Genomic DNA, 18,426 nt, shown 5'->3' on the forward strand with positions numbered 1-18,426 from the left:
TGTATGATGGGTATATGGGCATGGGACTATGGGATGGAGAATATGTATGATGGGTATATGGGCATGGGACAATGGGATGGAGGATGTGTGAGGGGTAGATGGGCACTCGACTATGGGATGGAGGATATGTATGATGGGTATATGGGCACGGGCCTATGGGATTGTGGATATGTATGATGGGTATATGGGCACGGGACTATGGGATGGAGGATAATTATCATTTTCTATAACTAACCACAGTTAGTTACTATGCCCGGGCAGCGCCGGGCTCTTCAGCTAGTGTTAAATAAATTTTCAAAACAGTCTTTTGATCATGTAGTATTTGTGAGCCTTTCAAATAAAATGGAGAGGTAATGCAATCTAATGGACATACCTGTATATACTTGAGTATTAGTCGACCCGAATATAAGCCAAGGCACCTAATTTTACCTAAAAAAAAACTGGGAAAACTTATTGACTCAAGTATAAGCTTAGGGTGGGAAATGCTCCATACAAAATACACACCATATAATGCTCCATAAAGTTCAAGATGGGCCCCATATGATGCTCCATACACAATAAGCCTCATATAATGCTCCATAAATTTCAAGGTGGGCCCCATAAGATTCTCCATACACAATATGCCCCAAATAATGTTCCATAAAGTTCAAGATGGGCCCCATAAGATCTTCCATAAAGTTCAAGATGGGCCCCATAAGATGCCCATATAATGCACAGTTTATGCTGATCCCCATATACTCTATATTGCTGCTGAGTCAAATAAAAAAAATGAAATACTCACCTCTTGTTGCTAACCGCTGCTTCTCAGCATCGCCGTCTCTTTGCACTGACTGTTCAGGCAGAGGGCGCGCACTAATCACATCATCGTGCCCTCTGACCTGAACGTCAGAGGACGCGGAAGACATTGCAGCGGTGGAACGGGGAGAGGTGAATATCGCAAGTACTGGGGGTCTGAGTAAGTGGCGGCACAGGCACCTGGCCCCCATTGCACGCCGGTCTCCCCACCTGCTCAGGACCTCGGCACTTGCCCCGATGCGAACGCCGTCCGCCAGCCCTGTCAGCAGTCACCGGATCACTGACAGAGGCTGCAGGCATGCACAGATGACTAGGAGAGACAGGGAAACACCCACACTGCAGCAAAGAACAAGTAAGTTGGGCCGTGACTCATGTATAAGCTGAGGGGGGTCTTTTTCAGCAAAAAAAAATGTGTTGAAAAACTCGGCTTATACACGGGTATATAAGGTACTTAATTATATGCTATCCCATACTTCCACAAAAATAATATAACAAAGAGAAATACATTCTCCAAAGATGCAAATCTCAGTCATCCTAGTCTACATATTGCAAACAATGCTACAGTATATTGAATATTAACCAGTAAATATACTGAAATTAAAATCCTTCCTCATACTCATTATAAAGGGATTCAGATATTTCCTGACACCTTTTAAAATTATATTCAGATGCTTCCTCATGCCAAATACAAAAGTATATATTATATCCACATTATTCACAGATCAACCTACAGCCCAAAAATATGATATCACCCAAATGTCACACCTAGTGTTCACTTTTTTAAAAATTGGAACATACTTCCACCAAAAATGTTATTCTCATTTATAATAAACATACTACACTTATAAAATCATTATTAAAATACTGTCACCCTCCTTTAAGCCTAAAGAATTGGTATCTAATAATCTTAAATCGACTGATGAACCCAACTCATACTCATATGTAGATATATTTATACTTAAGTCCAGAAATATTAGGCAGCTACCAAATCTCCATGATTTCACCTTTGCATGCCATTAATTTTTATTGAAAATTAAATAACGGAGATGCAATTGAAGTGTAGACATTCAAGTTTAATTAAAGGGACTGAATAAAAATATCCTGTGAAACATTTAGGAATTGCAACCATTTCTTTACAAAGCCTCCTTATTTCACGGGTTCAAAAGTAATTGGACAAATTAACTTTACCATAATTAAAATGTTAATTTTTAATACATTTAGGAGAATTCTTTGCTCGCAATGATTGCTTGAAGTCTGGAAGGCAAAGACGACATCAAAAGCTGGGTTTCCTCCTTTACTGCAGCTGACATCAGTTGTTACTTTTTTGTGGGTCTTTCTGCCTTAAGTTTTGGCATCAGCCGTCTCTTTAACATTTATAGGCCAAAGAAATAATTTTTCAAGACTGCTGTGTTTTTTTTAGTAGTGTTGCAAATAAATAATTAGCATCAGCCATCACGCTGCCATTTATAGGCCAAATAAATATTTTTTCTGCACCGGTGTCTTGTCTAGAAGTGTGGCAAATAATTAATTGTCATCAACCATCTCATTGCCATTTAAAAGCCAAATAAATAATTTTCCTAAACCGGTATGTTTTATAGTAGCCTGGGAAAAAAATAATTGGCATCAGCCATCTCATTCCTATTTCTAGGCCAAAGAAAAAATGTTCATGAACCAGTATATGTTTTATTGTAGTCTGAGAAATAAATATTTGGCATCAGCCATCTGGTTGCCTTTTATAGGCCAAATAAATATTTTTTTCATTGCCTCTGTGTGTTTTCTAGTAGTGTTGCAAATAAATAATTGGCATCAACCATCTCATTGCCATTTATAGGTCAAATAAATAATTTTCCTAAACCAGTGTGTTTTATAGTAGTCTAGGAAATTAATGATTGGCATCAGCCATCTCGTTGCCATTTATAAGCCAAATAAACATTTTTTCCTTACCGTTGTCTTTTTTAGTAGTGGGACATATAAATAATTGTCATCAATCATCTCATTGCCATTTTTAGGCCAAAGTAAATATTTTTTCTGTACCACTGTCTTTTCGAGTAATGTGGCAAATAAATAATTGTCATCAGCCATTTAATTGCCTTTTCTAAGCCAAAGAAATATTTTTTCTGTACAGCTGTATTTTCTAGTGATGTGGCAAATAAATAATTGGCATCAGCCTTCTCGTTGCCACGAGAAGGCTGATACCAATTATTTATTTGCCACATCACCAGAAAATACAGTGGTATAGAAAAAATGTGTGTGTGTTTTATACTTCAGCCCTGAACTAAGCCGAAATCTAGATCTGCGCATGAGCCGCCTCTGGCACCATTTTATTGAAGTCCTGCACACAGGACACCGACTCCCACTGTGCACACTCCACCCGCACAATGATGGTGGTGGTGAGGAATTTTAACCCCTTTCCGACATTGGGCGTAAATTTACGCCGATGTCGGACTCCCTCCCTTTGATGTGGGCTCCAGTGGTGAGCCCACATCATTCCCTGCACATGTCAGCCATTTTGAACAGCTGACATGTATCCAGAACAGCGGCGGGTGGAATCGCAATCCACCCGTGACTATTAACCCATTAACTGCCACTGTCAGACTCTGACAGCGGCATTTAACATGCGCTTCTGGCAATCGTGCTGGAAATCTGCCCATCGGTGTCTTCTGTCACATGATCGCGGGTCATTGATGAGTTGGCATGACAACCAGAGGTCTCCCAGAGACATCTATGGTTGTCACTGCCGGATTGCTATGAGCACCTTCCGGTGGACAGCACTCATAGCAAGTGAGGTATTCTGCTACATACAGGTGATCTGATCATCACCTGTATGTAGCAGAGCCGATCAGATCATGGCAGCTTCTAGTCTCCTATGGAGATTATTGACCCATGCCAAAAGAGAAAAAAAAAAGTTTTCAAAAAAATTAAAGTTCAAATCACCCCCCTTTCGCCCCATTCAAAATAAAGCAATTAAAAAAAAATCAAACCTACACATTTGGTATCGCCACGTTCAGAATATCAATAAAGAAAGGATTAACCTGATATTCAGAAAGATTTAGCAGGTTCTGCAGTTATGGTACATGGTTCTACTTTTCAGAGACACCTGCACAAATATGACCTTCATGGAAGAGTTATCAGAAGTAACCTCTCCTGCATCCTCACCATAAAATTCAGCATCAGAGGTATGCAAAAAGGACAGCTAAACAAGCCTGATGCATTTTGGAAACAAGTCCTGTTGACCAATGAGGTTAAAATAGAACTCTTTGGCCACAATCATCAATTGAGGTGAGGAGAAAAAAGGGCACCAAATTTCAAGAAGAGATCATCTCACCAAAAAAAAAGCATAGGGGTTGGATCATGCTTTAGGGTTGTGTTGCAGTCATGGGGAACATTTCACAGTTTGAGGAAAGAATGGATTCAATGAAATTTCAACACAACACCATCTGTAAAAAGCTGAAGATGAAAAGAGGATTGCTTGTACAAATGGATAATGATCCTAAACACACGTCAAAATCCACAATACACTACCTCAAAAAGCGCAAGCTGAAGGCTTTACAATGTCCTCACAATCCCTTGATTTGAACATCATTGAAAATCTGTGGCTAAACCTCAAAATAGCAGTGCATGCAAGACGACCCAGGAATCTCACAGAACTGGAAGAATTTTCCAAGAAGAATGGATGAAAATCCGAAAATCCCTTAAACAAGAATTGAAAGACTTTTAGTTGGCTACAAAAAGTGTTTACAAGTTGTGATACTTTCAAAAGGGGGTGCTACTAGGTACTAAACATGTAGGGTGGCCAAACTTTTGCATCTGCCAAAATACGGCAATTGTTTTGCCTAAAATACAAAGGAAATGTGTCAATTTAATCTTTAAATTGATTAAGTGTTCACAATAACAGTAATTTTGACCAGGGGTACCTTGTAGCCTGGCAGCTCTTAATAGTGTTTCCACTGATAGATGGAGTGACTAACGCTAAACCTACTGGCTCCCAGGGGTTGCCTTGTTCTTCACGTTTCAACTCTTGTACAGGGATCTAACTTGGTTTTGAGCCACAGGTAGGTTGCTGGCCAGTGGAGCAAGAAGGCCGCAAAAAGGGTTATTATGCGATTTGTGCACTGTGCCAGGCTGTTAAATCACATGAGAATTTGGGAGCAACATTAGGGGAAATTTATTAATGTTTGTATATCAGAAAACTGCTATAAAATTTTAAAAAATCTAATTTTTTGGTGCACTGTATAATGGCTGCGGTCGTGTACTACACATCCAACACCTATTCAAATCAGTTATGGCGTGGCTGTGCATTACCCGTCTGTTGTCACTATTCCATAGATTGAGCTGTCCTGTGCAGCTCTGCATCTGAGCAATTACCACCACCACCGACATCAGGAGCAGCTGATTGGGGGATGTCAGGTGCTGAGGGATGCTGGGTGTTGAACACTCACCAATCAGTATTGATGGCCTATCCTAAGTCCTGGACAACCCCTTTAACTATTTTATATGCACAACGTTAACTTATGTTTGGTTAGTTGCTTGTGTGAATGAAATGATGGGAAAGGATAAAGTGGCGCCAAACTAAAAAATGCTAAAAATTTGACTTTGAAGCTTGTATCTTATTCTAATAAATATTTTTTTCACATTTTTTTCAAATAGGATACACATTATAATGGTCTTTTAGACTGGAAATTAAATAAACAATATTTTGGTCTTTGATTTTCCACAGTATTGTAACTATTGAATATTACATACTGAAAAGGACATCAAAACATGACATTTAAAAATGATAAATGCACCAAGAATTAAATGTGATTTCCTTTTCCAAACACTCACTGCATATTTATAGTTTTCTCTAGCTTTACATATTACACAGAATAAGCCTGAATGTGCACATAAAATCACATGCTCAGAGCTGCTGAGAAATACGGTATGTAGGACAATATAATGCTAATTATTCTCTTAGATATTTTTAGGTGGATTCATTCTGCCTAACAGATTCATACTGCTTCATCCAAAACACTAGGTAGTTCATATGGTGTAGTATGAAGTTTATATTTTGATTTCTGAGTAAATCCCCTCTAAGGTCGCTTACCACACATAGCAGAGGCATGGGATGAGAACCACTAACAACCTGCCATGAAAAGACAAATAAGATAAATGGTTAATATAGTGTTAAGCCCCCATCACACACAGCGAGATCGCTAGCGAGATTGCTGCTGAGTCACAAGTTTTGTGACGCAACAGCGATCTCACCAGCGAGATCGCTGTGTGTGACATCTATCAGCAACCGGCCCCCCTGCCGATCGTTGGTCTCCCGCTGGCCAGCATGCATCACTGCGTGTGGCAGCGGGAGAGCAATGATCAGCGTGCTCCCAGCTCGTATCCAAGGTAAACAGCGGGTTTCTAAGCGCCGCGCGGCGCTTAGAAACCCGCTGTGTACCTTGGATACCAGCGAGCTCACGCTGGGAGCTGGTATCCAAGGTAAACAGCGGGTTTCTAAGTGCCGCTCAGCGCATAGAAACCCACTGTTTACCTTGGATACCAGCTCCCAGCGCAAGCTCGCTGGTATCTAAGGTACACAGCGACGTGCGCGCTCGTCGTCGCTGGTCCTGATCGCTGGTGAGATCTGCCTGTTTGGCAGCTTATCAGCGATCATGTAGCGACACACCAGCGATTCTGACAAGGATAAATCATTGTTGGGATCGCTGGTGAGTTGTTATGTGTGATGGGGGCCTTACACTATTATCTGTTTACATGTCAATATCTATAGCAATAATTTCGCCTTACCATCATACTAGATGCATCTAAAAATCCATGCTACACAATGCCAATCCACAACTCTTTCCATTTGTGCAAGAACATCTTAGAACAAGTCATCGGAACAGTAAACCATATATCCCCTTGGCACAACCTGAGCTATCAGTAAATGTGTCTGTATTAAATTTGAATTCAGCATCTGTAGACACTATAAAGTGAACCATGAGAAAACTATGAGAACATACTGAGTATGAGGTAGGGAGCCTATCTCCACCTGAGGATTTGAGGTCTGGTTATCAATAATATCTTTGCAATATCCTTATATACTCTACTGACATAGCGTAAAGAGGTTGTTCTCTGCACAGACAACCCCTTCTCAATTTCTATATTCCCTCTTAACTAAAAACAGCCTATACTCACCTCCGATGTTAGTGCCATTCCATCATTGACAGCACTGGCTCTCCCGAGGCTTGCATGATGCTGTTATGTCACGCCATCCCTGCAGCCAAACAGCGGCCACTTCGCTCTCACTTCTTTCAGACAAAACAGACACCCGGCGTGAGCAAGAGCTGCTTTTGCTGATGATGCTCTCTGACTGCTATCATGTACTGCAGCCTAGCTCGGGCCTAGGGTCTCATACCAGTCAGTAAAGCAGAAAAATGCTCAGCCCAGCTGCAGATGTCATGTACTCATACAGCACTTATCACTCTTTTGTCAGGTAAACACAGACCGGTGGTGGAGCACTAGTGCTTTAAGAGCAGAGGCGTAGCTAGGGTTTCGGTTCGGGGGGGTGAAACTTCTGAGTGGGCCCCTAACTAGGTAACTTTGATTACAACTCGGTGACGCACCCTAATAGTGGATGTAGGAGATGACTGCGCTGTTACTGAAAATAATCTCTATATAAAGACCAATATTGATATTACCGCAATATGGTCAGTGGTAAATACCAGCCCTACAAAACATATGTGATTACTGCACAGATAGAGTTGGTGACTTACCGCTGACGTTCTTTCTGATGGAATCGGTCACTTTTCACGTCTTTTCCATCTGGCCCAGACCGACATGACAACTCCTCCAGCCAGGACTCCGCTACAGAGAATACAACAACGACACGTTTCACTTCTCATATTCCAGCCCCATCACCATGTATCCCCAACCTGCACAAACCCATCATCCTGCTGATACCCCAATGCTGAGCCACTGCTGCAGTATGTGTTCCTATTACAGCACCTGATACCCCAATGCTGAGCCGCTGCTGCCATATGTGCCCCTATTGCTGCACCTGATACCCCAATGCTGAGCCACTGCTGCTGCCGTATGTGTCCCTATTACTGCACCTGATACTCCAATGCTGAGCCACTGCTGCTGCCGTATGTGTCCCTATTACTGCACCTGATACCCCAATGCTGAGCCACTGCAGCCATATGTGTCCCCACTACTGCACCTGATACCCCAATACAGAGCCTCTGCTGCTGTATGTGTCCTTATTACTGTACCTGATACCCCAATACTGAGCCACTGCTGCCGTATGTGTCCCTATTACTGCACCTGATACCCCAATGCTGAGCTGCTGCTGCCATATATGTCCCTATTACTGCACTTGATACCCCAATACTGAGCTGCTGCTGCCGTATGTGTTCCTATTACTGCACTTGATACCCCAATACTGAGCCTCTGCTGCCATATGTGTCCCTATTACTGCAGCTGATACCCCAATACTTAGCCGCTGCTGCCTTATGTGTCCCTATTACTGCACCTGATATCCCAATACTGAGCCCCTGCTGCCGTATGCGTTCCTACTATTGTACCTGATACCCCAATACTGAGCTCCTGCTGCCGTATGTGTCCCTATTACTGCACCTGATACCCCAATACTGAGCCACTGCTGCTGTATGTGTCCCTATTACTGCAGCTGATACCCCAATACTTAGCCGCTGCTGCCTTATGTGTCCCTATTACTGCACCTGATACCCCAATACTGAGCCACTGCTGCCGTATGTGTCCCTATTACTGCACCTGATACCCCTATACACACACAGCTCTGCTCCACACCCCCTATACACACACGGCTCTGCTCCACACCCCCTATACACACATGGCTCTGCTCCGTACACGCTGTACACATGCGGCTCCGCTCCGTACACCTTGTACACACCTGGCTCTGCTCCGTACACCTTGTACACACCTGGCTCTGCTCTGTACACCTTGTACACACACGGCTCTGCTCCGCACACCCCATACACACGCGGCTCCGCACCGTACACCTCGTACACAGACGGTTGAAATCCGTACACCTTGCACACACGGCTCCACTCCATACACGCCGCACAAACACGGCTCTGCTCTGTACACCCCATACACACTTGGCTCCGCTCCGTACACAAACAGCTCTGCTCACCCCATACACACACGGCTCCACTCCTTTGTACACCTCATACATGCATATCTCTGCTCCATAAACCTTCTACACACACGGTTCCGCTCTGTACACCTCATACACACACAGCTCTGCTACATCCACCCTGTAAACCAATCCTGACCCCACACAGAAACTTACTTCACCTCATCCAGCACCATGACAACCAGCACAACAGAGTCCTGTGCTGAAGCCCCTGATCATGTGACCCCCTGACTCCGCCCCTCCTGTGACCTCATCACAGGTCATGTGCGAACAGGAAAGCTCAGGATGACATTGCTGGCTGTGAGGGGGGGGCCCACTGCTGGCACTGGGGCTCCCCACCGCCCTCTCAGGGGCCCATAGCGGCTGGGCGGCAGAGTAGGAAGATCGATTCTCCCTGCTCTGCCGTAGAATGTAACTATATGGGCGCGCTGTGCACGTCGATACAGTTACAGTAGCGTAGCTCAGTGGGCCCCTCAGAGCTTGGGGCCCAGGGCGACCACCCCCTCTGCCCCCCCCCCTGTAGCTACGCTACTGTTTAAGAGCTAGGCTAGCTGGAAATTTAACAAGTGTCTTTTTTATCTCAACATTTGTAGATGATAGCTTGTTTGGCTTCAAAGGGGTTGTCTGACCATTAAATATTGTATATAAAAAACTATGTTTTCCATTTACATGCCGGTAAGAGACACATTATGACATTTGCTTACATAGCACGACACCACCTTCTCTTATAAGTGTATGGTAATGGGCATATCTACTAAGTGTGCAATGTGTTGGTGGATACCCACGCTCACCCACTCTCGCCACAGACATTTTTTTTGCATTGTGAGCAGGCTCAGACTGGCCCAGAGGGGAACAGGGGAATTTCCCTGGTGGGCCCCTGTGCACATTTGGGCCACCATCCCCACTGTATTAGCAGTACTTGGCATAATTCATTTGATTAACTCTACAGAAAACAAGCAGCATCTCATCATTCAATAACCAAACTACCCAGTTTATTATTATACAGAGATATAGGTAAATTTGTGAACGATGGTAGTTAGTGATGAGCGAGTATACTCGTTACTCGGGTTTTCCCGAACATGCTCTTGTGTCCTCCGAGTATTTTGGCATGCTCCGAGATGTAGTTTTCGTAGTCTTATCTGCATGATTTGTGACTTGAAGACAGGCTGAATACATGTGTGGAATGCCTGTTTGTTAGGGAATTCCCACATGTATTCAGCCTGTCTGCAAGTCGGGTAAGCCCGAGCAACAAGTATACTCGCTCATCACTAATGGTAGTGTAATATTTGTATGCAGGTGAAAAATGGGCCCCCCAAAGTGAATATTACTGGTGGGCCCTTGACACCCCAGTCCGACACTGGGAAAGGGCAACTTGAAAATGCTTTGCTATATTCTTATAGCCTTCTCCTGCTTTGTGGGACTCCACCATTTTCATTTTCAGAGTGCTAGGCAGCTGCTTAGAAGAACCCATGACTGCTGTTTTTTGGCACAAGGTTAGGGGAAGCTGAGTTTTTCTAAAGCTTTAAATTTGCATCACCTGGCCTTTCCTAATGATGATAGTGAACAAGTCATAGTCATAGCAGGCTAATTAAGGTCTGAAACCTTGATCAAAGTTAGCTGAGCACACAAATCTAATGGTGCCCAAACTTTTGCATCGGCTAATTTTAATTTTTGCAATTTTTAAAATGCCTAAACTAGAAAGAAAATGTATTTAACTTTAGGGCTTTTAGAGATAAGTAACTTGAAGAGGAAAAGTGTTAATAGTTTATTTTTATCAAATTGCAAAGTGAACAATTTGAACAGCACAGACCTTGCTGATGCAATATAACTACCATGTGTTTTGTTGCTATGCTCAGTCTTGCCATAGTGTATAATCTATGACATGAAACCATCCCCCACAACCTCACCTTGATTGTAGAGTTTGGCTGTTCCTCACTCAGTTTTATGCCTCCTACACTGTAGTTTCTTTTAAAGGGAATCTGTCACTTCATTTTTGGCCTATGTGATACGGCCACTGCCATCAGGGGCTTATCTACAGTATTCTGTAATGCTGTAGATAAGCCCCCGATGTAACCTGAAAGATAAGAGTTAGATTAAACTCACCCGGGGGTCCGATCCGGCTGGATGGGTGTCGCAGTCCGGTCCGGCACCTCCCATCTTCTATCGATGTTGTCCTCCTTGTTGCTTCTGCCACGGCTCCTGTGCAGGCATACTTTATCTGCCCTGTTGAGGGCAGAGCAGAGTACTGCAGTGTGCAGGTGCCAGGAAAGGTCAGAGAGGTCCAGCGCCTGCATACTGCAGTACTTTACTTTGCCCTCAACAGGGCAGATATAGTACGCCTGCGCAGGAGCAAAAGACAATACTGACATTACAGCAGGAGATTGCAGAGGATACATTTTGTGAGGTAAGATATTGTTTAAAAACAGCCAGTGACATATTTTCCCTCACAAAATGAATCCTCTGTGATCCCCTGCTGTAATGTCAGTATTGTCTTTTCCTTCCTCCCCTGCCCAGGAAATGTGGTATGCTCTGTACACAGTCAGATACAGACAATTTTTAAAATGAACTTTCGTTTGTGGGAAAACCCCTTTAACGTGACCGGCTTCCTCAGCCTGTAGACACATCGCAGATCTGCCGCCGGGATGAGCCGAATGATCCACTGCGCCTCCGCAGAATTTGTGCAGGTGCAGTGCAACGGTGTTCCCCTGGTGGTACTGCCCAAGAGGCTGCGTGAGTGTGAGAGTGTGAGAGAGCGTGAGTGAGAGAGAGTGTGTGTGAGTGAGTGTGTGTGAGTATGAGTGTGAGTGTCTGAGAGTGTGACTGACTGACTGTGTGAGTGTGACTGTGAGAGTGAGTGTGAATGTGAGTGAGAGTGTGAGTGAGAGTGAGAGTGTGAGTGTGTGTGTGTGGTGCGTTTGGTGTATAGAGTGTGTGTGTGTGTGTGTGTGTGTGGTGCAACGGTGTTTCGCTGGTGGTATCGCACAATAGGTTGGTACCAGTAGCAGTTTCCATATTGAGACACTCATCACTTGGGTGTCCCAATATGGTGGTCGGTGAACTTCCTCTGCTTGGAATTCTGGGATACGGTGACATCTGGACAGAACAGGAAATGAAAACATTACAAGGCAATTATATAAATAGATTTATTTATATATACTTTTCAAACGTGCTTCAATTTGATTCAGTTGTATTTATAATTTTCATTTTACTATTTATTATATTTCAATAAAATTTTAATTTTAATAATATAAAAAAAATTGTCTTTACTCCATCAGTGCATCAGTAGTGAGCTGGCTGTCAGTCAGTGCTGGGGGGATGGCTATAGACGCTGCTCACTGATTACTGAGTACTGAGCGGTCAAATAATTAATTTTCTCCTGGTAGCCAAGCTTCCAGTGCAAGGCTGCAATGCTGTAGAATGCCATTAACCTGCAGATTAACCTCATATCTGCAGATTAATAGCGTTTGGGGACATAAAAATTTAAAACAGCTATTAACAGTCGGGGCTTTTGGAATTAAGATTATTAATTGGAACACCCTTTAAGGCTTAGAAATATTTTCTTTTGTGGCTAATCAGAAAATCAGGTGTGAATAGTTCTCTAATGTCTACATGGCCTGACTGATTACACTTTAGCAGCAGCCATACATTTCGATACATGAATGAGCAACTATGGACTACCACTAACTAAAACAAATAACTCAGAATCTTTAATGGTGGGCTTCATTCACGTGTTCACTAAGAGCATGGTTGCCTACACGCTCATCTGCTTCTATGCACTTGTCATAACTTTCATAACTTTACCAATTCAAACTGTACCTTTATTACATAATCACATATAATACTAAAATATATGTATGTCTAAGACCCATTGACAAGAAGTATTAATAACTGTAGATGCTTGCTTCTAATAGTAATCACTGTATTAATCTATTTTATCTTTATAGTCAAGAAAAGAGGACTTGATTTCAATCTTTCCTTCAATAAAGGCTATGGCATTTACAAGATATCCCAGGAAAATCATAACTCTGAAGAAAACTCGGTTTCCTACCATAATTTAATAAATTACGAATGTGAAAACTCCACTGACCCTCGTTGTGAGAGGATCCTCAATTCGGCCGCACTGGATTTCAGCACCATCAGTCTGCAGGACAGCTCCATGCTGAAGGATGTCGGAAAAATTAGAAGTCTTAACACAGAGTTAAAAGCGGATCCAGCGAAAGATAAGGCCATTGGACGGCTCCTATCTGAAAAAATTGGAGTCTTTAAAAGGGAGGACATGAGAAATTTTGAAAATTCAGCATTTTATGAAGGTCAGGATAGGAGACTGTCACATGAGGAAAGTCGTAAGCCAGAACTCACAGACTGGGAATGGTGTAGAAGCAAGTCTGAACGGACACCACGACAGGTAATGCTACTCTTATAATGGGAACAGAAAATGTATTAATTGACAAAAATTTTAAGACAATGTCACTTTTTGTAACGTACTGAAACTGTCTTGTGAAAAAATAGCTTTAGATAATGATTAAATACATTTATAAAGAATATAATGAATGTGTTTTTTAAAATAGTTAATGGGGTTAATTAACCCCTTAACGACATCCGCCTTACAGCACTGCGGAAACTGAGATATCCCTGCATGTCGACGGTGATTGGCTGAACAATAGTTACTGACCAATCGTCTGATTTAAAATTATGATCACCGCTCTGCATGCCATCTTTTCCTCAGATCTGGTGTGCAGAGTGGTTGTATAACCCTGTATACCTGTCAGAGAAAGAAACTGCATTGATGGCCAGCATGATCCTGCTGTGTCTCCTGCGATCTGCTTCTGTGCTGTGCTGTCTGTGACTGATCTGTGATCACAGCAGCAGCAGTTCCCAAATTGGTAGCTAGCGCATTAGGAGAGCGTACGTCACAGTGTTAAGGACGTCCATTTATCTTTTGCACAAATAAAACAGTTAGTGCAAAGTAGCTATATAGGTCGAACATTAGTGTAGTGAATGTCACTGTAATTTGTACTTTTTATAGTAAATTTTATAAAAAACAGTAACTTTTACATATAAGTACCACAAAATCCACTTGTAAAAGCACCACTTCCACACACATCCCCACTGTTAGAATAAAATAGAAATGTCCCATCCATCAAGAACACGCTATTAAGCAGAGGAGGCATACACTTCCTTGCCTCCGACATGGATTCAGCCATTGCAGAAGATCCCATATCCTTCTATTTTTCTTCCTCCTCCTCCTCCTCCTTTAGTGAAGTGGAATCCCGAGCAAGGCGCTCTAGCACTGAGGCAACCCCTTTAGCAATTGATCTCTTATGGACTTCACCCTCAGAAACTATCAGCCCATTAATCTGGATTTCATGAGCATATCAGTAATCCAATTTGATGAAACAGACCTCACTGAAGTTGACTTTTTCAAATTATTTTTCAGTGAGGAAATAGTAAATCTTATGGTGGCTCAAACAAATTTGTTTGCCCATTAATTTTTCACCCAAAATCCCACGTCTTCATATGCCAGATAGGCCACTGTAAATGTAGGAGAAATTAAGACATTTAGAGGCATTGCACTGCATATGGGCATGGTGAAAAAAAGCCAGAGCTTTGTCAATACTGGAGTACTGATATACTCTACAGCACACCGGAATTCCATATGGCCATGACAAGGAAACGAATAGACACAATCCAAAGTATGTTTTACATGAATGTGATAATGCACAGGGACTGAGATGGTCCCAACTTTGTCTATATAAAATTTGACCACTAGTTGAACACTTCAACAGAGAATTTGCTGAAGCGTACAACCGCCAAATGGACATCTCTATAGATGAATCTCTAGTTCATTTCCAAGGGCGGCTAAAATTCGGATAATACCTGCTCATTAAAAGGGTCAGATATGGAATTAAACTGTACAAGCTGTGTGAGAGTACCTCAGGGTACATACACAGATATAGGGTCTATGAAGGGAGAAACTCCCACATTGACCCCCTTAAATACCCACCTGTCCTGGGGGTGAGTAGGAAAATTGTGTGGGGATTGATGCACCCACTGTCTGATAAGGGTTATCACCTCTATGTAGATAGCTCTTACTCCAGCATCCCACTCTTTAAAAGCCTCTCTACCAGAGGTACAGTTGCATATGGCATCAGGCAAATAAATCATAGAGGCTTCCCTAAGCTAACTAGGCAACTGCTGAGAAAGGGTGACAGCAGAGCCCAATGCAGCAACAAAATGCTGGTAGTCAAGTATAAGGACTAGAGGGATGCCCTTATCTTGAACCCCATACACCGTGATAACAGCTCCCTTGTCATTGTACAAGGTACCACAACAGAAGTCCCAAAGCCAGATTGTATACTGGATTATAATAAGTTCATAGGGGGGTAGATCTCTCAGATTAGGTCCTCAAAAAAAAGAAACAGTGCCATGTGAAAAGCAAAAGTATTGTACAAAAAGTTGGGTGGGTGCATTACACAGAAAGCATTGTACAATGCTTTTGTGCTGTTTCAATCTGCATGAAATACAGGGACCTCCTTCAGTATCAGGAGATAGTTATCAAGGCCCTAAAGTTTGGCAGTCATGAAGGTGAGTGTCCCAGTACTTCTGAAATTGATGGTGCCTATATTGTACCAGATGAACATTTTCCCGGTGAGGTTCCTCAAACTATGAGGAAAAACAACAGAAAAAAGGTGCAGAGCATGCTCCAAGCAGGCATACGAAAGGACACAATTTTACCATTTTGAAACCTGCCCTGATAAACCAGGCCTTTCCATTGAGGTTTGCTTCAAAACGTACCATATGTCCATAAATTGAGAAAATTAGATTTTACCCTGTTAACACACTTTTATAATCTGTACTCTGCACAACTTACGCCTACCACTACTTGATAATTTCATAAACCAGTAAAATCAGTATTATTGGCATTACTAAAATTTGGGGCCTAATCAACATTTTTGTGGGAAAAATGTGATTTTTTTTTTATTTTCACGGTTCAACGTTGTAAAATTCTGTGAAGCACCTGTGTGTTCAAGGTATTCAACACATGTCTAGATAAGTGAGAGGTGTAATTTCCTAAATCGGGTCACTTGTTAGGGGTTTCCACTGTTTAGGCACACCTGGGGCTCTGCAAATGCTACATGGTGCCCGCAGACTATTCCATCAATGTCTGCTCTCCAAAATGTCACTCCTTCCTTGTGGAGCTCGGCAACGTGTCCAAACAGTAGTTTATCATGTCATATGCGGTATCGACATAGTCAGGAGAAATTGCACAACAAATTTTGACATACATTTTCTGTTGCTACCTTTGTGAAAATGAAAAAAATTGAGTCTAAGGTAACATTTTTGGGAGAAAAATGTGATTTTTTTATTTTCACAGCTCACGGCTGAGGATTCAAAGTGCTCGCCATCCAACTAGATAGATTCCTTGAGGGGTGTAGTTTCCAAAATGGGGTCACTTGTGGGGGAGGTATCCACTGTTTAGGCGCATCAGGGGGTCTTCAAACATGAAATTTGTATTCACTATTGATTCCAGTGTTCCAAAAGTCAAATGGTGCTCCTTGCCTTTGAGCCCTGCTGTGCGTCAAACAGTAGTTTTCCACCTCATATGAGTATCGGTTTGAGTGGTGCAGTTTTTAGAATGGTGTCACTCTTGCATATTTTCTATAATATAGGCCCCTCATTATTTTACTATTTTATGTGACATAACTCTGGTTTAACGGCAAAAAAATTAAAAGTTTGAAAATTGCAAAAAATATGGTAAATTTACCATTATCATGAAGTACAATATGTCATGAAAAATCATTCTCAGAATCACTGGGATCCATTGAAGTGTTCTAGAGTTATATTATCATAAATTGACAGACAAATTGACAAATTGGTCAGAATTGAAAAAATTGACTTGGTCAGGAAGGTGGAGACACTTCGGGGAGAAGGGTTAATAGAGTACAATTTCTAAGGTCGGAGTCTTTTATATGATGCAGGTCCCTTCTGGCCATGCTTTAACCCAGATATCAAATTATATATTTCTTTTAGGGATCAGTTTAGTGTCTTCTACCATCTATTCTATGATTTCATAGAAATTCTTTGCTCATTATTTAAATCTATAGTAAATACACTCACTGGCCACTTTATTAGGTACACCATGCTAGTAACGGGTTGGACCCCCTTTTGCCTTCAGAACTGCCTCAATTCTTCGTGGCAGAGATTCAACAAGGTGCTGGAAGCATTCCTCAGAGATTTTGGACCATATTGACATGATGGCATCACACAGTTGGCGCAGATTTGTCGGCTGCACATCCCTGATGCCAATCTCCCGTTCCACCACATCACAAAGATGCTCTATTGGATTGAGATCTGGTGACTGAGGAGGCCATTTGAGTACAGTGAACTCATTGTCATGTTCAAGAAACCAATCTGAGATGATTCGAGCTTTATGACATGGCGCATTATCCTGCTGAAAGTAGCCATCAGATGTTGGGTACATTGTGGTCATAAAGGGATGGACATGGTCAGCAACAATACTCAGGTAGGCTGTGGCGTTGCAACGATGCTCAATTGGTACCAAGGGGCCCAAAGAGTGCCAAGAAAAAATTCCCCACACCATGACACCACCACCACCAGCCTGAACCGTTGATACAAGGCTGGATGGATCCATGCTTTCATGTTGTTTACGCCAAATTCTGACCCTACCATCCGAATGTCGCAGCAGAAATCGAGACTCATCAGACCAGGCAACGTTTTTCCAATCTTCTACTGTCCAATTTCGATGAGCTTGTGCAAATTGTAGCCTCAGTTTCCTGTTCTTAGCTGAGAGGAGTGGTACCCAGTGTGGTCTTCTGCTGCTGTAGCCCATCTGCCTCAAAGTTCGACGCACTGTGCGTTCAGAGATGCTCTTCTGCCTACCTTGGTTGTAACGGGTGACAATTTGAGTCACTGTTGCCTTTCTATCAGCTCGAACCAGTATGCCCATTCTCCTCTGACCTCTGGCATCAACAAGGCATTTCCGGCCACAGAACTGCCGCTCACTGGATTTTTTTTCTTTTTCGGACCATTCTCTGTAAACCCTAGAGATGGTTGTGCGTGAAAATCCCAGTAGATCAGCAGTTTCTGAAATACTCAGACCAGCCCTTCTGGCACCAACAATCATGCCACATTCAAAGGCACTCAAATCACCTTTCTTCCCCATACTGATGCTCGGTTTGAACTGCAGGAGATTGTCTTGACCATGTCTACATGCCTAAATGCACTGAGTTGCCGCCATGTGATTGGCTGATTAGAAATTAAGTCTTAACACACAGTTGGACAGGTGTACCTAATAAAGTGGCCAGTGAGTGTACATTGAATATTAAGATGCTTCCAATCTTTCTCAGCATGATGTTAGTTTTCCTACTCAGTTTTACATTTGTAATGTATTAAAAAGAACTTGACTTAAGGATCATGAAACAAACTGTTATAGACAGTTTCATGGTGTAAATTAGGATTTG

At 42.4% G+C, this 18,426-nt stretch overlaps 1 protein-coding gene across 1 annotated transcript in view; it reads left to right on the forward strand.

Annotated features, from left to right (window-relative positions):
* The window catches only part of GPR149 (G protein-coupled receptor 149), a 168,492-nt gene that overhangs the window by 44,388 nt on the left and 105,678 nt on the right, over positions 1-18,426 (forward strand). The window contains exon 3 of the mRNA XM_073579027.1: positions 12,889-13,349. Within this exon, the coding sequence (XP_073435128.1) occupies positions 12,889-13,349 (461 nt within the window). The remainder of the gene's footprint in view (positions 1-12,888; positions 13,350-18,426) is intronic.

This window comes from Dendrobates tinctorius, unplaced genomic scaffold (assembly GCF_039654945.1).
Source record: "Dendrobates tinctorius isolate UK_male_01 unplaced genomic scaffold, ASM3965494v1 ptg000060l, whole genome shotgun sequence".
In the NCBI taxonomy this organism is placed as follows: domain Eukaryota; kingdom Metazoa; phylum Chordata; class Amphibia; order Anura; family Dendrobatidae; genus Dendrobates; species Dendrobates tinctorius.